Consider the following 25715-nt stretch of genomic DNA (forward strand, 5'->3'; position numbering starts at 1 on the left):
CCGTGCTCAAAAATTTTACTTACAGGCAACTAAGGAATTTCGACAAACGTCTTCTCTGTTTGTCATTTACTCTGGGCAGAGGAGAGGTCAAAAAGCTTCCGCTACCTCTCTTTCTTTTTGGCTTCGTAGCATAATTCGTTTAGCTTATGAGACTGCTGGACAGCAGCCTCCTGAAAGAATTACAGCTCATTCTACTAGAGCTGTGGCTTCCACTTGGGCCTTCAAGAATGAGGCCTCTGTTGAACAGATTTGCAAGGCTGCAACTTGGTCTTCGCTTCATACCTTTTCCAAATTTTACAAATTTGACACTTTTGCTTCATCGGAGGCTATTTTTGGGAGAAAGGTTCTTCAGGCAGTGGTTCCTTCTGTATAAAGAGCCTGCCTATCCCTCCCGTCATCCGTGTACTTTTGCTTTGGTATTGGTATCCCAGAAGTAATGATGACCCGTGGACTGATCACACTTAACAGAAGAAAACATAATTTATGCTTACCTGATAAATTCCTTTCTTCTGTAGTGTGATCAGTCCACGGCCCGCCCTGTTTTTAAGGCAGGTAAATATTTTTTAATTTATACTCCAGTCACCACTTCACCCTTGGCTTTTCCTTTCTCGTTGGTCCTTGGTCGAATGACTGGGAGTGACGTAGAGGGGAGGAGCTATATGCAGCTCTGCATAACCAACACAGTTATATTTAATACACTCTGTGATTATCTTGTATCTTAGCCTCTGCAAACTGCTTCTTATTTCAGTTCTTTTAACCCCTTAATGACCGGACTATTTTTCAATTTTCTTACCCTTAATGACAATGGCTATTTTTACATTTCTGCAGTGTTTGTGTTTAGCTGTAATTTTCCTCTTACTCATTTACTGTACCCACACATATTATATACCGTTTTTCTCGCCATTAAATGGACTTTCTAAAGATACCATTATTTTCATCATGTCTTATAATTTACTAAAAAAAAAATAATAAAATATGAGGAAAAAATGGAAAAAAAAACACACTTTTTCTAACTTTGACCCCCAAAATATGTTACACATCTACAATCACCAAAAAACACCCATGCTAAATAGTTTCTAAATTTTGTCCTGAGTTTAGAATTACCCAATGTTTACACGTTCTTTGCTTTTTTTGCAATTTATGGGGCAATAAATACAAGTAGCACTTTGCTATTTCCAAACCACTTTTTTTCAAAATTAGCGCTAGTTACATTGGAACCCTGATACCTGTCAGGAATACCTGAATATCCCTTGACATGTATATATATTTTTTTTAGAAGACAACCCAAAGTATTGATCTAGGCCCATTTTGGTATATTTCATGCCACCATTTCACCGCCAAATGCGATAAAAAAAAAAAAGTTCACTTTTTTACAAAATTTGTCACAAACTTTAGGTTTCCCACTGAAATTATTTACAAACAGCTTCTGCAATTATGGCACAAATGGTTTTAAATGCTTCTCTGGGATCCCCTTTTTTCAGAAATAGCAGACTTATATGGCTTTTGTGTTGCTTTTTGGTAATTAGAAGGCCGCTAAATGCCGCTGCGCACCACACGTGTTTTATGCCCAGGAGTGAAGGGGTTAATTAGGGAGCTTGTAGGGTTAATTTTAGCTTTAGTGTAGTGTAGTAGACAACCCCAAGTATTGATCTAGGCCCATTTTGGTATATTTTATGCCACCATTTCACCGCCAAATGCGAGGAAATAAAAAAAAAAAACTTTACATTTTTCACAATTTTAGGTTTCTCACTGAAATTATTTACAAACAGCTTGTGCTATTATGGCAGAAATTGTTGTAAAAGCTTCTCTGGGATCCCCTTTGTTCAGAAATAGCAGACTTATATGGCTTTGGCGTTGCTTTTTGGTAATTAGAAGGCCGCTAAATGCTGCTGCGCACCACACGTTAATTATGCCCACCAGTGAAGGGGTTAAATTAGGTAGCTTGTAGGGAGCTTGCAGGGTTAATTTTAGAGATCAGCCTCCCACCTGACACATCCCACCCCCTGATCCCTCCCAAACAGCTCTCTTCCCTCCCCCACCCCACAATTGTTCCCGCCATCTTAAGTACTGGCTGAAAGTCTGCCAGTACTAAATAAAAGAGTTTTTTTTTTTTTTTTTTTTTAAATAAAAATAATAAAATATTTTAGCTGTGATGGACCCCTGCCTTAGCCCCAACCTCCCTGGTCCCCCCTCCAGCTCTCTAACCCTCTCCCCTACCTAATTACCGCCATCTTGGGTACTGGCAGCTGTCTGCCAGTACCCAGTTTGGCCCCAAAAACCCCCCAAAAAGTATTTTTATTTTATTTTTAACTTAAAAACTATTTCTGTAGTGTAGCAGCCCCCCCCCCCCACAATACCCCCACCCCCTCCCAGATCCTTTTATATTTTAAAAATTTTGTTTATCTTTTTCTCCCTTTCTGCCCTCATTCATTGGTGTCAGTGTGGCTAATGCGCGCACACGCACGTGCACGCAACCATGCACGTTCACGTGCGCACTCACCCCACGCGCACTTGCATCGTGCACGCGCGCACGCACCCTCACACCCGGACACTGGCACCATCGCTACCGGTGCAGAGAGGGCCACAGAGTGGCTCTCTCTGCATCAGAGGCTTGTAAAGTGGTATTGCAGGATGCCTCCATATCGAGGCATCACTGCAATACCCTCAGAGCTGCTGGAAGCATTTGTGATCGCTTCCAGCACTCTGTTAGACAACTGACGTACCAGGTACGTCCATTGTCATTAACTGTTAGTTTTTGCATGACGTACCTGGTACGTCAGTTGTCATTAAGGGGTTAATTATAATTTGTGCAATAAAAATTGTGCTAACTTTAGCTTAATATTGGCTAACATTTTAGCCAGGTGGTCGGTGAAATATTATAGGGTGGCATATGTATCTGTATTGAGGGCAGATTCTAGTGAATAATTGTAGCAGTGAGGCTGGGATTGGCAAGGGTGGAGACCGTTGAGGAAGCAGCTTTCAGACTTGTGAACATTTTCTATACCAGACTTGTTCAGCCTAAAGCCTGGGGCAATCATGCAGCCCCAACATATCTGAGCTTAATATAAAAGCTAGGATTTTCTATTAAAGGTATGAAAAGTCTACATTGAATTGTGCATGTGTACGTTTCAATTTTAAATATAATTTTTTTTGCAATATACTTCCTTTAGCAAAAATGTTTCTAGTAAAAGGTATTACTGTTTTTCAGTGGCATTCAAATGCAGAGAACTGGCTGTTGTGTGTATTGTGTCTGTGACTACTTAAAGGGACAGTCACCACCAGAATATTTAGTGTTTTAAAAGATAGATAATCTCCTTTATTACCCATTCCCTAGTTTTGCATAACCAACACAGTTATATTTAATACACTCTGTGATTATCTTGTATCTTAGCCTCTGCAAACTGCTTCTTATTTCAGTTCTTTTAACCCCTTAATGACCGGACTATTTTTCAATTTTCTTACCCTTAATGACAATGGCTATTTTTACATTTCTGCAGTGTTTGCGTTTAGCTGTAATTTTCCTCTTACTCGTTTACTGTACCCACACATATTATATACCATTTTTCTCGTCATTAAATGGACTTTCTAAAGATACCATTATTTTCATCATATCTTATAATTTACTAAAAAAAAATGATAAAATATGAGGAAAAAATGGAAAAAAACACACTTATTCTAACTTTTACCCCCAAAATCTGTTACACATCTACAACCACCAAAAAACACCCATGCTAAATAGTTTCTAAATTTTGTCCCAAGTTTAGAAATACCCAATGTTTACATGTTCTTTGCTTTTTTTGCAAGTTATAGGGCCATAAATACAAGTAGCACTTTGCAATTTCCAAACCACTTTTTTTCAAAATTAGCGCTAGTTACATTGGAACACTGATATCTGTCAGGAATCCCTGAATATCCCTTGACATGTATATATTTATATTTAGAAGACATCCCAAAGCATTGATCTAGACCCATTTTGGTATATTTCATGCCATGATTTCACCGCCAATTGCGATCAAATAAAAAAAATTGTTGACTTTTTCACAATTTTTTTCACTAACTTTAGGTTTCTCGCTGAATTTATTTACAAACAACTTGTGCAATTATGGCATAAATGGTTGTAAATACTTCTCTGGGATCCCCTTTGTTCAGAAATAGCAGACCTATATGGATTTGGCGTTGCTTTTTGGTAATTAGAAGGCTGCTAAATGCCGCTGCACACCACACGTGTATTATGCCCAGCCGTGAAGGGGTTAATTAGGGAGCTTGTAGGGAGCTTTTAGGTTTAATTTTAGCTTTAGTGTAGTAGACAACCCAAATTATTGATATAGGCCCATTTTGGTATATTTCATGCCACCATTTCACCGCCAAATACGATCAAATAAAAAAAAAACCTTAAATTTCTCCAACATAGGTGTGTCCGGTCCACGGCGTCATCCTTACATGTGGGATATTCTCTTCCCCAACAGGAAATGGCAAAGAGCCCAGCAAAGCTGGTCACATGATCCCTCCTAGGCTCCGCCTTCCCCAGTCATTCTCTTTGCCGTTGCACAGGCAACATCTCCACGGAGATGGCTAAGAGTTTTTTGGTGTTTAAATTGTTATCAAGTTTATGCCTATTAACATGTCTGAACTAGCAGATAGACGATGTTCTGTATGTTCGGAAGCCAAGGTTCCTCTCCATTTAAATATATGTAATGAATGTGACAAACAAAGTAGGGACAATGATGCCACTGATAATAATGTTGCCCAAACTGATTCCTTAAGTGAGGGGAGTAAGCATGGTACTGCATCATCTCCTTCCATGTCTACACCAGTCTTGCCCACTCAGGAGGTCCCTAGTGCATCTAGTGCGCCAATCCTCCTTACTATGCAACAATTAACGGCTGTAATGGATAATTCTATTAAAAACATTTTAGCCAAAATGCCCACTTATCAGCGAAAGCGTGACTGCTCTGTTTTAGATACTGAAGAGCATGAGGACGCTGATGATAATGGTTCTGTCATGCCCTTACACCAGTCTGAAGGGGCCAGGGAGGTTTTGTCTGAGGGAGAAATTTCAGATTCAGGAAAAATTTCTCAACAAGCTGAACCTGACGTTATTACATTCAAATTTAAATTGGAACATCTCCGCGCTCTGCTTAAGGAGGTGTTATCTACTCTGGATGATTGTGACAATTTGGTCATTCCAGAGAAATTATGTAAGATGGACAAGTTCCTAGAGGTCCCGGTGCCCCCCGAAGCTTTTCCTATACCCAAGCGGGTGGCGGACATTGTAAATAAAGAATGGGAAAGGCCCGGCATACCTTTTGTCCCTCCCCCTATATTTAAGAAATTGTTTCCTATGGTCGACCCCAGGAAGGACTTATGGCAGACAGTCCCCAAGGTCGAGGGGGCGGTTTCTACTCTAAACAAACGCACCACTATCCCTATAGAAGATAGTTGTGCTTTCAAAGATCCTATGGATAAAAAATTAGAGGGTTTGCTTAAAAAGATGTTTGTTCAGCAAGGTTACCTTCTACAACCAATTGCATGCATTGTTCCTGTCACTACAGCAGCGTGTTTCTGGTTCGAAGAACTAGAAAAGTCGCTCAATAAAGCATCTTCTTATGAGGAGGTTATGGACAGAGTTCATGCACTTAAATTGGCTAACTCTTTTACCTTAGACGCCACTTTGCAATTAGCTAGATTAGCGGCGAAAAATTCAGGTTTTGCTATTGTGGCGCGCAGAGCGCTTTGGCTAAAGTCTTGGTCAGCGGATGTGTCCTCCAAGAACAAATTGCTTAACATCCCTTTCAAGGGGAAAACGCTGTTTGGCCCTGACTTGAAAGAGATTATTTCAGACATCACTGGGGGAAAGGGCCACGCCCTTCCTCAGGATAGGTCTTTTAAGGCTAAAAATAAAACAAATTTTCGTCCCTTTCGCAGAAACGGACCAGCCTCAAACTCTACATCCTCTAAGCAAGAGGGTAATTCTTCTCAAACCAAGCCAGCCTGGAGACCTATGCAAGGCTGGAACAAAGGTAAGCAGGCCAAGAAGCCTGCTACCGCTACCAAGACAGCATGAGATGCTGGCCCCCGATCCGGGACCGGATCTGGTGGGGGGCAATCTCTCTCTCTTCGCTCAGGCTTGGGCAAGAGATGTTCAGGATCCTTGGGCGCTAGAAATAGTTTCTCAAGGTTATCTCCTGGAATTCAAGGAACTACCCCCAAGGGGAAGGTTCCACAGGTCTCAATTGTCTTCAGACCAAATAAAAAGACAGGCATTCTTACATTGTGTAGAAGACCTGTTAAAAATGGGAGTGATTCATCCTGTTCCATTAGGAGAACAAGGGATGGGGTTTTACTCCAATCTGTTCATAGTTCCCAAAAAAGAGGGAACATTCAGGCCAATTTTGGATCTCAAGATCCTAAACAAATTTCTCAGGGTTCCATCGTTCAAAATGGAAACCATTCGGACAATTCTTCCTACCATCCAGGAAGGTCAATTCATGACCACGGTGGATTTAAAGGATGCGTATCTACATATTCCCATCCACAAGGAACATCATCGGTTCCTAAGATTCGCTTTTCTGGACAAGCATTACCAGTTTGTGGCACTTCCATTCGGATTAGCCACTGCTCCAAGAATTTTCACAAAGGTACTAGGGTCCCTTCTAGCGGTGCTAAGGCCAAGGGGCATTGCAGTAGTACCTTACTTGGACGACATTCTAATTCAAGCGTCGTCTCTGCCACAAGCAAAGGCTCATACGGACATTGTTCTAGCCTTTCTCAGATCTCACGGGTGGAAAGTGAACGTAGAAAAAAGTTTTCTATTCCCGTCAACAAGAGTTCCCTTCTTGGGATAGACTCCTTAGAAATGAAGATTTTTCTGACAGAGGCCAGAAAATCAAAACTTCTAAGCTCTTGTCAAGTACTTCATTCTGTTCTTCTTCCTTCCATAGCGCAGTGCATGGAAGTAATAGGTTTGATGGTTGCGGCAATGGACATAGTTCCTTTTGCGCGGATTCATCTAAGACCATTACAACTGTGCATGCTCAGACAGTGGAATGGGGATTATACAGACTTGTCCCCGACGATCCAAGTAGATCAGAGGACCAGAGATTCACTCCGTTGGTGGCTGACCCTGGACAACCTGTCTCAAGGGATGAGCTTCCGCAGACCAGAGTGGGCCATTGTCACGACCGACGCCAGTCTGGTAGGCTGGGGCGCGGTCTGGAACTCCCTGAAAGCTCAGGGTCTATGGTCTCGGGAAGAATCTCTTCTCCCGATAAACATTCTGCAACTGAGAGCGATATTCAATGCTCTCAAGGCTTGGCCTCAACTAGCAAAGGCCAAATTCATAAGGTTTCAATCAGACAACATGACGACTGTTGCATATATCAACCATCAGGGGGGAACAAGGAGTTCCCTAGCGATGGAAGAAGTGACCAAAGTAATTCAATGGGCGGAGATTCACTCCTGCCACTTGTCTGCAATCCACATCCCAGGAGTGGAAAATTGGGAAGCGGATTTTCTGAGTCGTCAGACATTTCATCCGGGGGAGTGGGAACTCCATCCGGAAATCTTTGCCCACATAACTCAATTATGGGGCATTCCAGACATGGATCTGATGGCGTCTCGTCAGAACTTCAAGGTTCCTTGCTACGGGTCCAGATCCAGGGATCCCAAGGCGACTCTAGTAGATGCACTAGTAGCACCTTGGACCTTCAACCTAGCTTATGTATTCCCACCGTTTCCTCTCATTCCCAGGCTGGTAGCCAGGATCAATCAGGAGAGGGCTTCGGTGATCTTGATAGCTCCTGCGTGGCCACGCAGAACTTGGTATGCAGACCTGGTGAATATGTCATCGGCTCCACCATGGAAGCTACCTTTGAGACGGGACCTTCTTGTTCAAGGTCCGTTCGAACATCCGAATCTGGCCTCACTCCAACTGACTGCTTGGAGATTGAACGCTTGATTTTATCAAAGCGTGGGTTCTCAGATTCTGTCATTGATACTCTTATTCAGGCTAGAAAGCCTGTAACTAGAAAAATTTACCATAAAGTATGGAAGAAATATATCTGTTGGTGCGAATCGAAAGGATTCCCATGGAACAGGGTAAAAATTCCTAAAATTCTATCCTTTCTACAAGAGGGTTTGGAGAAAGGATTATCTGCAAGTTCTTTGAAGGGACAGATTTCTGCTTTATCTGTTTTACTTCACAAAAAGCTGGCGGCTGTGCCAGATGTTCAAGCTTTTGTTCAGGCTCTGGTTAGAATCAAGCCTGTTTACAAACCTTTGACTCCTCCTTGGAGTCTCAATTTAGTTCTTTCAGTTCTTCAAGGGGTTCCGTTTGAACCCTTACATTCCGTAGATATTAAGTTATTATCTTGGAAAGTTTTGTTTTTGGTTGCAATTTCTTCTGCTAGAAGAGTTTCAGAGTTATCTGCTCTGCAGTGTTCTTCTCCTTATCTGGTGTTCCATGCAGATAAGGTGGTTTTGCGTACTAAACCTGGTTTTCTTCCGAAAGTTGTTTCTAACAAGAATATTAACCAGGAGATAGTTGTGCCTTCTTTGTGTCCGAATCCAGTTTCAAAGAAGGAACGTTTGTTGCACAATTTGGATGTAGTTCGTGCTCTAAAATTCTATTTAGAGGCTACAAAGGATTTCAGACAAACATCTTCCTTGTTTGTTGTTTATTCTGGTAAAAGGAGAGGTCAAAAAGCTACTTCTACCTCTCTCTCTTTTTGGCTTAAAAGCATCATCCGATTGGCTTATGAGACTGCCGGACGGCAGCCTCCTGAAAGAATCACGGCTCACTCCACTAGGGCTGTGGCTTCCACATGGGCCTTCAAGAACGAGGCTTCTGTTGATCAGATATGTAAGGCAGCGACTTGGTCTTCACTGCACACTTTTACAAAATTTTACAAATTTGATACTTTTGCTTCTTCTGAGGCTATTTTTGGGAGAAAGGTTTTGCAAGCCGTGGTGCCTTCCATCTAGGTGACCTGATTTGCTCCCTCCCATCATCCGTGTCCTAAAGCTTTGGTATTGGTTCCCACAAGTAAGGATGACGCCGTGGACCGGACACACCTATGTTGGAGAAAACAGAATTTATGCTTACCTGATAAATTACTTTCTCCAACGGTGTGTCCGGTCCACGGCCCGCCCTGGTTTTTTAATCAGGTCTGATGAATTATTTTCTCTAACTACAGTCACCACGGTATCATATGATTTCTCCTATGCATATTCCTCCTTTACGTCGGTCGAATGACTGGGGAAGGCGGAGCCTAGGAGGGATCATGTGACCAGCTTTGCTGGGCTCTTTGCCATTTCCTGTTGGGGAAGAGAATATCCCACAAGTAAGGATGACGCCGTGGACCGGACACACCGTTGGAGAAAGTAATTTATCAGGTAAGCATAAATTCTGTTTTTTCACAATTTTAGGTTTCTCACTGAAATTATTTACAAACAGCTTGTGCAATTATGGCACAAATGGTTGTAAATGCTTCTCTGGGATCCCCTTTGTTCAGAAATAGCAGACATATATGGCTTTGGTGTTGCTTTTTGGTAATAATAAGGCCGTTAAATACTGCTGCGCACCACACTTGTAATATGCCCAGCAGTTAAGGGGTTAATTAGGTAGCTTGTGGGGTTAATTTTTAGCTTTAGTGTAGAGATCAGCCTCCCACCTGACACATCCCACCCCCTGATCCCCCCCTGACCCCCCTCAAACAGCTCTCTTCCCTCCCCACCTCACAATTGTCACCGCCATCTTAAGTACTGGCAGAAAGTCTGCCAGTACTGAAATAAAAATATTTTTTTTATTTTTTTTTATTTTTTTGGCATAAAGTCTGCAGTGATAGATCCCCCCTTACCCCACAACCTCCCTGATCCCCCCTTACATCTTTCTAACCCTCCCCCTCTGTCTATATGCCGCCATCTTGGGTACTGGCAGCTGTCTGCTAGTACCCAATTTGCCCCCCAAAATAGTTTTTTTTTAAGTTTTTTAATATAAAATATATGTTTGCTGTAGTGTAGCTGGCCCCCCTAAATAATATTCAACCCTCCCCCTCCCAGATCCCTTATTAAAGAACAAAGACGCCACTGCATCTAGATCGATGTAAATTTTGCGTGCACGCGCGCGCACCCGCACCCCCGTCCCACCCTGCCGCAACCGCCGGACTGTCAGAAAACAGAAATGAAGAGAGATCGGGTATTACTTGCAATAATAAGGTGACATATTACATAAATGCAGCACCCAACCAGGCAACTAATGGTAAAACATACATAGCCGATGCAGGTGGGGCCACAGGGTGCCCCTTTCTGCATCGGTATGTAAAATGGGGGATTGTAGTGATGCCTCAATATTGAGGCATCACTACAATACCTTGTAAGCAGCTGGAAGCGATCTAGATCGCTTCCAGCACTTTAGACAACAGAGGACGTACCAGGTACGTCAACTATCATTAAGGGAAGTTTTTTCTATGACGTACCTGGTACGTCCTCTGTCTTTAAGGGGTTAACAGACTTGCATTTTAGCCAATCAGTGCTGGCTCCTAGGAACTCTACATGCGTGAGCACAGTGTTATCTATATGAAACACATGAACTAACACCCTCTAGTGGTGAAAAACTGTCAAAATTCCCTGAGCTAAGAGGCGGCCTTCAAGGGCTTAGAAATTAGCATATTAACCTCCTAGATTTAGCTTTCAACTAAGAATACCAAGAGAACGAAGCCAAATTAGAAGTAAATTGGAAAATTTTTAAAATGACATGCCCTATCTGAATAATGAAAGTTTTGTTTTGGACTAGGCTGTCCCTTTAATTTGTTTCATACAAGCAACTGCTGACTGAGAATGCGCTCACAGCATATTTGTGTATGCTGCTGAATAACAGTAATAACTTTTACTATAAGCATTTTTCCGATTGGAAGTATATTGCAAAATTGCTTCTTTTTAAAACTAAATAGCAACCATGCACATTTATTATAGTATCAGTTTTTCTCTTCAAGCAGCAGCTTTGTTTTGAAGGAGATGTAGAGGACAGAAAGCTGGTAGGTTCCTGTATATCTTTCTTTGCACTAACACAGGTAAATTATTATACAATGTTGGCACTTGTACAGACCACAAACAATATCCTATAACTTGCTAAAACAGTTCTCATTGAGTTATGCTTCTAGATTATTACAATAAATGTCTTTTTGTTTTATGGTAGTGTGAGATATTAAAAACAGAGGGGACAAGGGATGAAGGTTTGGAAGATAGAAAGTAAGGAATCCTGGCTGTAAAATTTTCAAAGAATATATTGTCTGGGCAACATTATTACAAGGAGCATGACCTTAATAAGAGCAAAGAAATGACGTCAATAGCACCTCACTCTTGTCACCAGCTTGTGAATGATACAATATTCAGCAGGAGAGATAGTGGCAGAGGCAGTGAGCAAAGTTTGTCATGGTAAGTTTACATGGCCGGCGGTAGTGCACTGGGGTTATACAGCTGCAGCATATTTTTCAAGGCACTTGGCAGTGCAAAGTGTAGGGGGGGGGAAACTGCTTTAGCCTTAAACCACCACTTTGTGCTCTTTACAGAGGGTGATGCCTCTCTGTCATATTTATTTATTTTAACATTTCATTTTGCTGTACTTGATGCTATATTTGAGTAAATAGAAATGCCCAAACACTACACACTGATACATTTTTGTATACCTATGAAAATAATATATATTTTTTCTCTCTACTTCATTGCAGGTTTCTTACTCAAGATAAATGCATCCCTTATAAAGACACTTTAAGCACCACTAGACTTTGGCAATAATGCCTCCAAGACCTTCATCAGGTGAACTATGGGGCATCCATTTGATGCCCCCCAGAATACTAGTGGAATGTTTATTACCAAATGGAATGCTTGTGGTATTAGAATGCCTACGTGAGGCTACGCTTGTCAATATCAAGCATGAGTTGTTTAAAGAGGCCAGGAAATACCCTCTTCATCACTTATTACAAGATGAGTCCTCATACATTTTTGTGAGTGTTACACAAGAGGCAGAAAGAGAAGAATTCTTTGATGAAACACGCCGCCTCTGTGACCTTCGGCTATTTCAACCATTTCTCAAAGTCATTGAACCTGTGGGTAACAGGGAAGAGAAAATTCTTAACAGAGAAATTGGTAAGCATTATTTTGTCCAAATCTATTTTATTCTATACATAATGCATGTGAATACTTGGTGTTTGATCATTTTTTATATAAATGATCTTTATTGAAGTGCCAACAAGTGTTACAAACTTTTTCAAATTTTTCCAGTTTTACATTCCATGAGATTTAAGTGCAAACAAATTTACAAACTTTTTCAGTTTTTCAAATTTAACATTCCATGAGATTAAAGCTTAAACAATTTTTACAAACTTTTTCAATTTTACCAATTGTATATTCCATGAGTGTGATCAATGAACATCCTCGAGTAGTACACATGTCTACATCCCTTCCTTTGCGACTTTGCCAGTGCCTGGGTTGGTTATGCATTGCTGTTCATATGGGAAAAGTCTGTGAATGCAAAGCCGATTTCAAGTACCAGTCAACAAGTAAAGTCCTTCATTTTAAGGTGTGTGACACCTATGGCTTACTGCGGGTCTCATTAGTACATACACTGGATATCATCACAAGGGGGGAGGCCAACAAATATCTGATATCTGCGTGAGATAAATTACCATGTCATCTGTGTGCTTTATCTCGTGTTAGTGTTGTCCAATCGGATTAGGGTCAGTGTGTGCCGGTATTAAGTACATCTTCTAGTGCTGTTTATTGTCTGTGTTGCCTCCACTGTGCTAACATCATTTCGTGTGTGTCTATAGTGCCCTGTGTCATGTGATGATATCTCTCTAGGTGTAGCAGGGAATCTACCTGATTGCGCCATTCGTCTACCGTGGGGACTACTCGTGATTTCCAATGCTTTGGTATCAGTAGTTTAGCCCTATTCAACATGACCAGCATTAGTGCCCTCCCTGCCCTGCTGGCCATTTTAGGTAGTGATATGTACAACAACGTTTTTGGGCTATTCTGTATGGGGGTTCCCAGGACTATCTCCATGTGGTGGAGGACTCCCACCCAAAAGTCATCCAGTCTAGTGCAGTCTCACCAAATATGTGTTAGTGTGCCCGGTTCCCCACATTCTCTCCAGCATTTGCCTGAGGCTTGCTTATATATACGTTGCAATCTACTGGGGGTAAGATACCATCTTGCCATAAATTTATAACTAGATTCCTGTACTTTTGTGGATATAGAGGCAGTTTTAGTTGTTTGAAAGGCTATTTGCCACTCCTTGGGTTCTATTTCTGTGTGCAGCTCTTTCTCCCAAGCAGCTGTATAAGTAGGTAGAGCTTGCGTGTCGTCTGTGAGAAGGATTTTGTATATCAAGGAGATTGCGTGCGCTGTTGGTGTGTTTTTCACGCATAAGCTTTCGAATGTGGTGAGTTGCCTCGTGAGGCATTGTTTGTTTGTGTGTCATGAGGTAATGGTTCAATTGGGCGTGTGAATACCAGCTCATGAGTAGGTCAGGTTGTTCTTCTGTTATGTCTAGGTGAGGTTTGAGTTTGCCCCCGTCAGTCAGTACCAATAAAGTGCATTCTCTGATAGGTGTCTGGCAGGTTATTTTCTTCTCTGGGCGGTTCCATGGGACCGCGGGGTTCTGATGTATGGGTGTTAATGGAGAGCATACTGTGGATATGTTTGGCATAGTACGGGTTATCTTGTCCCAGGTCGTATAGAAGTCTACCAGTAAGGGGTATATTGTCGTCGCTATATGTCTGTCTTTGTCCGCAGTCCAGGCTCCCAGGCCTGCGTTTTTTGTTTCCATTATGTCACAGTCCAATTGAACCCATTTTTTATTGGGGTCATTAGAGCTCCAGTCCAGCAGTCTGTGCAACGTGATTGCCTGTTTGTAAGTTTGGATGTTTGGGACCCCTAGCCCTCCCCTGTCTCTCGGTAGGTACAGTGTTTTCCTTGCTACTCTTGGCCTGATCCCTCCCCAAATGTATTGCTCTAGAATACTTTGTATTTTTTGTAGGAAGTTCACCGGTAGAGGGATTGGTGTTGTTTGGAGTAAATATAGTAGTCTAGGGACCACATTCATTTTCACTACATTGATCCTGCCTATCCATGAAATTGACTTATTTTTCCAGCTGGAAAGGTCTGCTATCAATGTGCTTTCCAGGGTTTTATAATTTTCTGGGAAGATAATTTGTGGGTCCGGAGATAGATATATCCCCAGGTATCTCATTTTGTCCTGGCATCGCTGCAAGCTGCAATTTTGTAGTATCCTTTCCAATTCCCCTGTATGATATGTTATGTTCAATATTTCTGATTTTGTTACATTTAAGTGGAAATTGGAATACTGCCCATATTCTTCAAAAATGGCTAGGGCTCTTGAGAGGGAAGTGTCTGCATTGGACAGAGTCATTAGGACATCGTCCGCATATAGGGCCAGTTTATGTGTGCATGATCTGGTGTCTATTCCTTGAATCTGTGCGTCTTCCCTGATCCTCTGCGCTAGTGCTTCTATTGATATGGCAAAAAGGAGTGGCGAGAGGGGGCACCCCTGTCTGGTACCATTCCTGATATGAAATCTGTTGGATAGTAGGCCATTGACTTTTACTCTTGCTGTGGGGTTTCTGTATAGTGCGAATATTTGGTTTATGAGGGTTGTGCTAAATTTCATTTTGGTGAGGACTGCTGCCAGGAAAGGCCAGTGCACTCGATCAAATGCCTTTTCGGTGTCCGTCGAGACTAGTATCAGGGGCGTTTGTTGTTGCTGGGCGTGGGTTACTAGCTGTAATACCTTTAGCGTGTTGTCTCGTGCCTCCCTGCCTGGGACGAACCCCACTTGATCTGGGTGGATCAAGGCGGGGAGGAACTTATTGATTCTATTGGCTAATATCTTGGCGTATATTTTTATGTCTACGTTTAGCAGGGAGATTGGGGGTGTTTGATCATTTTTATCTTTTTGTTTTTTCCCTGATCTGTTTGCCATGTGCTGCTGGCAGGAATTTTACTCACCTCTCTTCCTGACTCTGGTGCATACTGTGTGATGCTGCTCATTTCCTGCACTTCCTTTTATGGCCAGACTGGTGTACATCATCCGTGTGAGACAGGATGCAGTCTCAGAATTGTGATGTCATCACTTATTATTTAAAGGGCCTCTGTTTAGTATGCTATGCCCTTGCGTTGTCTCAGACCTGTTTGTGAGAGCTCCTGTGTATTACCTGGCTGTCTGACGTCCCTCCTGGTTCCTGATCCCTGGCTTGTTCCTGACTCTGCTGTTCTCCTTGTTCCCGATTCCGGCTCGTCTGACTATTCACTTTGGCTCCTGACTCGGCTCGTCTGACTACCAGTTCTGGTTTTGATTCCTGGCTTATTTGACTTGTGGACTTTTTATTATTTTTTACTATTAATAAAGGTGTCATTATTTTTGCACTTCTTGTCTCAGTCTGATTCCTGGCACCCTGACATTACGCAAGGGCCATGAATCCTGATGGTGCAAATAATCACACCTTTATTAATAGCAAAAAATAATAAAAAGTCCACAAGTCAAATAACGAGCCAGGAATCAAAACCAGAACTGGTAGTCAGACGAGCCGAGTCAGGAGCCAAAGCGAATAGTCAGACGAGCCGGAATCGTACATTTTACTTCTATTGTGAAATGGACCTAGATCTCATTGTATTCTTTAGATTGGCCTACCAGGAAATTTCCTGGTGGGCTGCAGCAGATGGGGCTGGCCAGATACAATTTAAGGGGGTGGTGCTGCTGGTTTAAGTGATGCATCTGTATGATTTCTCTTTTCCGCTCTGAACTATATGTAATAAAAGTATTTAATTTTAAGTTTTATTTCTAGTCAAGTCAACCTGTTAGACAGAGTGACACACTGTTTTGAATGTCTTCTCCAGATCGTTGCCATGGAGAATCATTTTCACACTTAAAGGGACATGAAAGCCAATTTTTTTTCTTTCATGATTTAGAAAGAGCATGTCATTTTAAACAACTTTCTAATTTACTTCTATTATCTAATTTGCGTCATTCTCTTGATATAACTTGCTGAAAATCATATCTAGATATGCTCAGTAGCTGCTGATTGGTTGCTGCACCTAGAGGCCTTGTGTGATTTGCTCACACATGTGCATTGCTATTTCTTCAACAAAGGATATATAAAGAATTGAGCAAATTAGATAATAGAAGTAAATTGGAAAGTTGTTTAAAATTGCATGCCCTATCTGAATCATGAAAGTTTAATTTTGACTAGAGTAGACTGTCCATTTAAAGGGACATTCCCGGTTTAAATATAAATGCACATAGATTAATTACATCTTTGAATATGCATGCATTGGCAAAAATGCTTCTAGTAAAAGTGATCACTGTTTTAGTGTTAATATTTTTCTTTGCATGTGAAGCATAGCTAGATATTCTCAGCGCACTAGCACTTTAAATACTGCAGCTGCTCAGATCACCAGTGGGGCTTGTATCATGTCAGGAATTAACAAATTTAGTCATTACCAGATGGTACAAGCACCATAGGCTTTCTGAACAAGTGCTTTGTTTAAAATGCTGGTGCACGGTGCATACTAGGGTTGCACCGATACCATTTTTTTAAGACTGAGTACAAGTACCAATACTTTTTCTCCAACATTGGTGTGTCCGGTCCACGGTGTCATCCATTACTTGTGGGATATTCTCCTCCCCCACAGGGAAAGGCAAGGAGAGCACACAGCAAGAGCTGTCCATATAGTGCCTCCCAGGCTCCGCCCCCCCAGTCATTCTCCTTGCCGCTCTGAACAAGTAGCATCTCCTCGGGGATGGTGAGGAGTTTGTGGTGTTTAGTTGTAGTTTTTTATTCTTCTATCAAGAGTTTATTTTAAAATAGTGCTGGTATGTACTATTTACTCTGAAACAGAAAGGGATGAAGATTTCTGTTTGTGAGAGGAAGATGATTTTAGCAGACAGTAACTAAAATCGATTGCTGTTTCCACCTAGGACTGTTGAGATGAGATAACTTCAGTTGGGGGAAACAGTTAGCAGGCTCTTCTGCTTAAGGTATGACTAGCCATATTTCTAACAAGACTGTGTAATGCTGGAAGGCTGTCATTTCCCCTCATGGGGACCAGTAAGCCATTTTCTTAGTCTCAAACAGAATAAAGGGCTTAATATGGGCTATAAAACTGGTAGACACTTTTAGGGGCTAAATCGATTGCTTTATTTAAGTATTATATGCAGTTTGAAGTTGTATTTCACACTTTTATAACATTGGGGAAAGTTTTTAGCACCAGGCACTTGTTAAGACACCTTCCCAGTCAGGAAGGGCCTTTCTCTGTAGTAGGCAGAGCCTCATTTTCGCGCCATTACTGTGCAGTTAATTTTGAGTTCAATACATGCAGCTGCATGTGTGAGGGTCTGGAATCCACTAAAAACGTTCCTAGAAGGCTTCATTTGGTATCATATACCCCCCTGGGATTGGTGAAGTCGCAGCAAAGGCTGTGGCTGGGACTGTAAGGGGGTTAAAATTAAAAAAGGCTCCGGTTTCCACATTTTAAGGGTTAACAGCTTGAAAATTGGGGTGTAATACTTTGAATGTATTAAGACACTGTGGTGAAAATTTGGTAAAGATTGGATAATTCCTTCATAGTTTTTCACATATTCAGTAATAAAGTGTGCCCTGTTTAACATTTAAAGAGACAGTAACGGTTTTGTTTTAAAACGGTTTTTGTGCTTTATTAACCAGTTTAAGCCTATTTAACATGTCTGTACCTTCAGATAGATCATGTTCTGTATGTATGGTAGCAATGTGGTTCCCCATTCAAATATAGTGTGATAATTGTGCCATTGCGTCCAAACAAAGTAAGGACAGAACTGTCACAAATTGTAAAGTTGCCCAGGATGATTCCTCAGATGAAGGAAGTAGACATAGTTCTACATCATCTCCTTCTGTGTCTATACCAGTTATGCCCGCGCAGGCGACCCCTAGTACTTCTAGCGCGCCAATGCTTGTTACTATGCAGTAATTGACGGCAGTAATGGATAACTTCATAGCTAATATTTTATCCAAAATGCCAGCATTTCAGAGAAAGCGCGATTGCTCTGTTTTAAACACTGTAGAGCAGGAGGGCGCTGATGATAATTTTTCGGTCATACCCTCACACCAATCTGAAGTGGCAGTGAGGGAGGGTTTGTCAGATGGGGAAATTTCTGATACAGGAAGAATTTCTCAGCAGGCAGAACCTGATGTTGTGACATTTAAATTTAAATTAGAGCATCTCCGCGCATTACTTAAGGAGGTACTATCTACTCTGGATGATTGTGACAATCTGGTCAACCCAGAAAAATTGTGCAAGATGGACAGTTCCTTGAGGTCCCGGTGCACCCTGATGCTTTTCCGATACCTAAACGGGTGGCGGACATAGTGAATAAGGAGTTGGAGAAGCCAGGCATACCTTTTGTCCCTTCTCCTATATTTAAGAAATTGTTCCCTATGGTCGACCCCAGGAAGGACACATGGCAAACAGTCCCTAAGGTCGAGGGGGAGTTTTCTACTCTAGCCAAGCGCACGACCATTCCTATTGAGGACAATTGTGCTTTCAAAGATCCTATGGATAAAAAATTGGAGGATTTGCTTAAAAAGATTTTTGTACAGCAAGGTTACCTCCTTCAACCTATTTCGTGCATTATTCCTGTCACTGCAGCGGCGTGGTTCTGGTTCGAGGAACTGGAAAAGTCGCTCAGTAGGGAGACTCCGTATGAGTTAGTCATGGACAGAATTTACGCACTTAGGTTAGCTAATTCCTTTATTTTAGACGCCGCTTTGCAGTTAGCGAGGTTAGCGGCAAAAAATTCAGGGTTTACAATTGTGGCACGCAGAGCGCTCTGGCTAAAGTCTTGGTCGGCGGATGTATCTTCCAAGACAAAATTGCTTAATACCCCTTTCAAAGGTAAGACCCCTTTTGGGCCAGAATTGAAAGAGATTATTTCAGTCATCACTGGGGGAAAGGGCCATGCCCTCCCACAAGATAAACCTTTCAAGAATAAGTCCAATTTTCGTTCCTTTCGCAATTTCAGGAACGGACCGGCTTCCAACTCGGCAGCCTCTAGACAAGAGGGTAACGCTTCCCAGACTAAACCAGCTTGGAAATCAATGCAAGGCTGGAACAAGGGTAAACAGGCCAAGAAACCTGCTGCTGCTACCAAGACAGCATGAAGAGGTAGCCCCCGATCCGGAACCGGATCTAGTATGGGGCAGACTCTCTCTCTTTGCTCAGGCTTGGGCAAGAGATGTTCAGGATCCCTGGGCACTAGAAATTGTCTCTCAGGGTTATCTTCTAGAATTCAAGGAACTACCCCCAAGGGGAAGGTTCCACATGTCTCACTTATCTTCAAACCAAGTAAAGAGACAGGCATTCTTACATTGTGTAGAAGACCTGTTAAAGATGGGAGTGATACTCCCAGTTCCAACTGTGGAACAAGGTCAGGGGTTTTACTCAAATCTGTTTGTAGTTCCCAAAAAAAAAAAAAAAAAGGGAACTTTCAGACCAATTCTGGATTTAAAAATTCTAAACAAATTTCTCAGAGTGCCATCGTTCAAAATGGAAACTATTCGAACGATTTTACCTACAATCCAGGAGGGTCAATTTATGACTACCGTGGATCTAGAGGATGCGTATCTGCATATTCCTATCCACAAAGATCATCATCAGTTCCTAAGGTTCGCCTTTCTGGACAAACATTACCTATTGTGGCTCTCCCATTCGGACTAGCCACTGCTCCAAGGATTTTCACAAAGGTGCTCGGGTCCCTTCTAGCGGTTCTAAGACCCAGGGGCATTGCAGTGGCACCTTACTTGGACGACATCCTAATTCAAGCGTCGTCTCTTTCAAAGACAAAGGCTCACACATTGTTCTAGCCTTTCTCAGATCTCACGGGTGGTAGGTGAACATAGAAAAATGTTCCCTGTCTCCGTCAACAAGAGTCCCTTTCTTGGGAACAATAATAGATTCTTTAGAAATTAAGATTTTCCTGACAGATGTCAGAGAGTCAAAGCTTCTAAACGCTTGTCAAGTTCTTCACTCTGTTCTACGGCCTTCCATAGCTCAGTGCATGGAAGTAGTAGGGTTGATGGTTGCAGCAATGGACATAGTTCCTTTTGCGCGAATTCATCTAAGACCATTACAACTGTGCATGCTCAAACAGTGGAATGGGGACTATACAGACTTGTCTCCAGTGATTCAAGTAGATCAGAAGACCAGAGACTCACTCCGTTGGTGGCTGACTCAGGATCACCTGTCCCAGGGAATGAGCTTCCGCAGACCAGAGTGGGTCATTGTCACGACCGACGCCAGTCTATTAGGCTAGGGCGCGGTTTGGGATTCCCTGAAAGCTCAGGGTCTATGGTCTCGGGAATAGTCTCTTCTCCCGATAAACATCCTGGAACTGAGAGCGATATTCAATGCTCTCTGGGCTTGGCCTCAACTAGCAAAGGCCAGATTCATAAGATTCCAATCAGACAACATGACGACTGTTGCTTACTTCAACCATCAGGGGGGAACAAGGAGTTCCCTGGCGATGAGAGAGGTGACCAAGATCATCAAATGGGCGGAGGATCACTCCTACCACCTGTCTGCGATCCACATCCCAGGAGTGGAAAACTGGGAGGCGGATTATCTGAGTCGTCAGACCTTTCATCCGGGGGAGTGGGAACTCCACCCGGAGGTGTTTGCCCAGTTGACCCAATTATGGGGCATTCCAGACATGGATCTGATGGCGTCTCGTCAGAACTTCAAGGTTCCTTGCTACGGGTCCAGATCCAGGGATCCCAAGGCGACTCTAGTGGATGCATTAGTGGCGCCTTGGACTTTCAACCTAGCTTATGCGTTTCCACCGTTCCTTCTCATTCCCAGGCTGGTAGCCAGGATCAAACAGGAGAAGGCCTCGGTTATTTTGATAGCTCCTGCGTGGCCACGCAGGACTTGGTATGCAGACCTGGTGAATATGTCATCGGCTCCACCATGGAAGCTACCTTTGAGACAGGATCTTCTAGTACAAGGTCTATTCGAACATCCAAATCTAGTTTCTCTCCAGCTGACTGCTTGGAAATTGAACGCTTGATTTTGTCTAAGCGTGGGTTTTCGGATTCTGTGATAGATACTCTGGTACAAGCCAGAAAACCTGTGACTAGAAAGATTACCATAAAATATGGAAAAGATATATCTGTTGGTGTGAATCCAAGGGATTCTCATGGAGTAAGATTAAAATTCCTAGGATCCTTTCCTTTCTCCAAGAAGGTTTGGATAAGGGATTATCAGCGAGTTCTCTAAAAGGACAGATTTCTGCTTTATCTGTCTTGTTACACAAACGACTGGCAGCTGTGCCAGATGTTCAAGCTTTTGTTCAGGCTTTGGTCAGGATCAAGCCTGTTTACAGACCCTTGACTCCTCCCTGGAGTCTAAATTTGGTTCTTTCAGTTCTTCAAGGGGTTCCGTTTGAACCCTTACATTCCATAGATATCAAGTTGTTATCTTGGAAAGTTCTGTTTTTGGTTGCTATTCTTCTGCTAGAAGAGTTTCTGCATTATCTGCTCTGCAGTGTAATCCGCCCTATCTGGTGTTCCATTCAGATAAGGTTGTTTTGCGTACTAAACCTGGTTTCCTTCCAAAGGTTGTTTCCAACAAGAATATTAACCAGGAAATAGTTGTGCCTTCTTTGTGTCCGAATCCAGTTTCAAAGAAGGAACGCTTGTTACACAATTTAGATGTAGTCCGTGCTTTAAAGTTCTATTTAGAAGCAACAAAGGATTTCAGACAAACGTCTTCTCTGTTTGTAGTTTATTCTGGCAAGAGGAGAGGTCAAAAAATCTACTGCTACCTCTCTTTCCTTTTGGCTGAAAAGCATCATACGATTGGCTTATGAGACTGCCAGACGGCAGCCTCCTGAACGAATCACAGCTCACTCTACTAGGGCTGTGGCTTCCACATGGGCCTTCAAGAACGAGGCTTCTGTTCATCAGATATGTAAGGCAGCAACCTGGTCTTCTCTGCACACTTTGTCCAAATTCTACAAATTTGATACTTTTGCTTCTTCGGAGGCTATTTTTGGGAGAAAGGTTTTGCAAGCCGTGGTGCCTTCTGTTTAGGTAACCTGATTTGCTCCCTCCCTTCATCCGTGTCCTAAAGCTTTGGTATTGGTTCCCACAAGTAATGGATGACACCGTGGACCGGACACACCAATGTTGGAGAAAACAGAATTTATGCTTACCTGATAAATTACTTTCTCCAACGGTGTGTCCGGTCCACGGCCCGCCCTGGTTTTTTAATCAGGTTTGAAGAATTTCTTTCTCTATACACTACAGTCACCACGGCACACTATAGTTTCTCCTTTTTTTCTCCTAACCGTCGGTCGAATGACTGGGGGGGGCGGAGCCTGGGAGGCACTATATGGACAGCTCTTGCTGTGTGCTCTCCTTGCCTTTCCCTGTGGGGGAGGAGAATATCCCACAAGTAATGGATGACACTGTGGACCGGACACACCGTTGGAGAAAGTAATTTATCAGGTAAGCATAAATTCTGTTTTTTTTTTAAATACTCGCCGATACCAATTACCGATACTTTTTTAAGTTATGTGACAGTGTCCCAAGCACAATACCGACTAATGAGTTAAGATAGCTTCTTTATAATTATGAAGAACTGTAACTCAAGACATTATGAAATAATAAAACAGTTTTATTTGCTTGTTGTCACAAAGTTTTAAAAACTCGTAGAAATTTCACAGAACAGGTTTATAAATAAAAATATTACATAAAAATATATTCATAACAACAATAAATAACAAATGTAATATCACAACCAACCAAAAGTGCAATACAGTAAAAAATATACCAGTGCACTATGGGCTAGCTTACATTTGACTGGTAAGCTTTACCAATGCTCTCATTGCATGTCCAACTCCATTAAAGTCTATTGAGTTGGAAATGTGAACAGAGCATTGGTAAAGCTTATATATCAAATGTAATCTAAATCTAGTCCTATTATTGTAAGATGTGTGTTCATAGGAATTAACTTAATTTTTCCTATGAACACTCTTCCTGCAATTATATAAGCTAAGGATGTTCCTCAGAGTACAGTATGTTTTGAGCATAATTGTGCAAGATAAGAACTAGCAGTATAACAGGCAATCTAGCAATTATAATAATTTTTCAAAAGTTAGTGGCAAGTTCTTTTTAAGGAACAGAAGCATCTCTGTATGTTCAGCTATACGTCTGTTTCTGCTATCAGTAATGTTGTTTGATGCTAAGCTGAACAGTCTTTCACTTTCAGCACTACTGCATGGGGCAAACAGATAATTTTGGGCCATTTTAGCCAGAGCTGGAAATCTCAGTTTATTATCTGCCCAGTACTTCAGGGTTTTGTCTGAACGAGGTACAGTGATTTCTCTTACAATAATACAATACAACATCAATTTGTATTGGCGAACAGAAGTGAACCATTTTTAGTTGAGTCTCCACTACAGCTTAAAATTAAATGGGAACTTGCAGTTTGAAAAAAACTCCACAAGATAGCGTATGGGTAGGAAGTGGAGGTATCGGTGCATTTGCATGAGTACAAGTACTCGTGCAAATACTTGGTATCGGCACCGATGCTAGTATCGGTATCGGTGCAACCCTAGTGCATACTTAAATACACTTTTACAGCAGCTATAGCTTTTATTAGAAGCATTTTTGCTAATACATGTATATTACAAAAATGCTGCTATTCAAAACTGAAGTGCATCCATGTAAATTCCAATATTGGTTGGAATGTCCCTTTAAATTGAGTCTTTGTTGAAATTGGATTGTAGGGCACCTATATAACAACAATCAGGCTTTTTTTTTTATTACAAACTAATATAATGTAATTCTGAAAAAAATATTGTGGGAGGTGTACCCCAGTATTCCCCTTGAGAAAAATGGGGTGTATGCATTCTACAGACTCAATGAAAAATAGGGCTGGTCTTCCAATTTTTTCAGTGCTGCTTTGTATCTCCAGTCCAGCTGTGTTGAAAAGATTGCTTATTTAGGTTGCGTGCACATGTCTGTAAAAACGATATGGTATCACTTTTGCAAGAATGCTTTTGAGGACTAGATGCCAGCAGTGTTTGCACAAAGGATAACATGGGGAAAGTAGATATGTTAATAGATGTAAATAGTTTTTTTTAATTGTACACTCTCTCTGAATCATGAAAAAAAATATTTTGGGCTTAATATCTTTTTAAATAGGATAATAAAACGTGTACGTTTTATCAAAAACTGCTTAGGCCTGTTCCTTGATTTGTAAACCTTTACAGTGTGCATCAGATGTTATGATCAGATGTGTCAATTCAGACTTGTATCCTGTCAATCAGCAACATTCACATAAATCCAATCATAAATATTGTAAGGGAATCATTAATGTGGTGCACAAACAGGCCAGTAAATTGTAAAGGTTATGACTCCTTTATTGTCATGAGATGCAACAAACTAGGACACTTGCTATGAATTTCTGATCTCGGTTCTCTGTGTTTAAGAACACAAATTCCTTCTCATTCTGGATTTGGAAGGTCTTTTCTAACGTATTGATTGCAAGAGCTTCATTAAAGGACCACTTAACACAGTAGCGTAGTATAATCAATATATTCATAATAAAGAGACAATACAAAAGCACTTAGTTTGAATTTCAAATGAGCAATAGATTTTTTTCTGACAAATGTCATTTATTTACGTTTTCCTTTCCACTGCATCATGTGACGGCCATCGGCCAATCACAAAATGCATATATGTATATCCTGTGAATCTTGCACATGCTCAGTTGGTGTCTCAAATGTGTGTGTATAAAAAGATTGTGCACATTTAGATAATGGAAGTGAATTGTTAAGTTGTTTAAAATTGTGTGCTCTATCTGAATCATGGAAGTTTAACTTTTTTTTTATTTTTTTGCTTTCTTTGCAGTTCAGTATTCTGTTCATTGTAAAATATTCAGAATTATATGAAATTTCCATGTTTGAAAAAATAAAATAAAAAAACAACCAAATGTTCTGTTTTGTTTTCTTAAAAGGTTTTGCTATTGGCATGCCAGTGTGTGAATTTGATATGGTAAAAGACCCCGAGGTGCAGGACTTCCGGAAAAATATTCTTAATGTGTGTAAAGATGCTGTAGAACTTCGTGATGCTAATGGTCCAATTAGCAGAGCTCTTTATGTCTATCCGCCTAATGTAGAATCATCGTCAGAACTTCCCAAGCACATAGAAAGCAAGCTAGACAAAGGTAAGACAATTCTGTAAACTTTCATTGATAGGTTGGGATAGCTTAATTTTGCAAATTAATTTATATTTGTTTGGAATCCATTTATTTGTTCTCCGCAAATTTATGGGCAGTTCTTCAAAACCAATTAACATCTTACTTGCTGCACTTTTTAATTGCAAGTCATTTTTGTTGTGTTGATATAGAATGGCATATCAGCAAAGTCTAAACCTTTTTAAAACAAATTAACATCTTGTTTGCTGCAATAGTGCAATAGCCGAACTCCACCTACGATTTGCCTTACTTGGGGGATCCAAGTAGTGTGTGTGTTTATATATATATATATGTGTGTGTATGTGTGTATGTATGTGTGTATATATGTGTGTATATATATATATATATATATATATATATATTGTGACAGAAAGTCTGGTTTGGTGAGAGGGAGTATATATTAG

At 41.4% G+C, this 25715-nt stretch overlaps 1 protein-coding gene across 1 annotated transcript in view; it reads left to right on the forward strand.

Moving 5' to 3' along the window:
- Window positions 1-25715, forward strand: part of PIK3CA (phosphatidylinositol-4,5-bisphosphate 3-kinase catalytic subunit alpha) — a 369462-nt gene that overhangs the window by 31664 nt on the left and 312083 nt on the right. Inside the window, exons 2-4 of the mRNA XM_053710159.1 lie at window positions 11195-11433; window positions 11727-12144; window positions 25072-25281. Coding sequence (XP_053566134.1) covers window positions 11793-12144; window positions 25072-25281 — 562 coding nt within the window. The 5' untranslated portion in view covers window positions 11195-11433; window positions 11727-11792. The remainder of the gene's footprint in view (window positions 1-11194; window positions 11434-11726; window positions 12145-25071; window positions 25282-25715) is intronic.

Source organism: Bombina bombina, chromosome 4 (assembly GCF_027579735.1).
Source record: "Bombina bombina isolate aBomBom1 chromosome 4, aBomBom1.pri, whole genome shotgun sequence".
Classification (NCBI taxonomy): domain Eukaryota; kingdom Metazoa; phylum Chordata; class Amphibia; order Anura; family Bombinatoridae; genus Bombina; species Bombina bombina.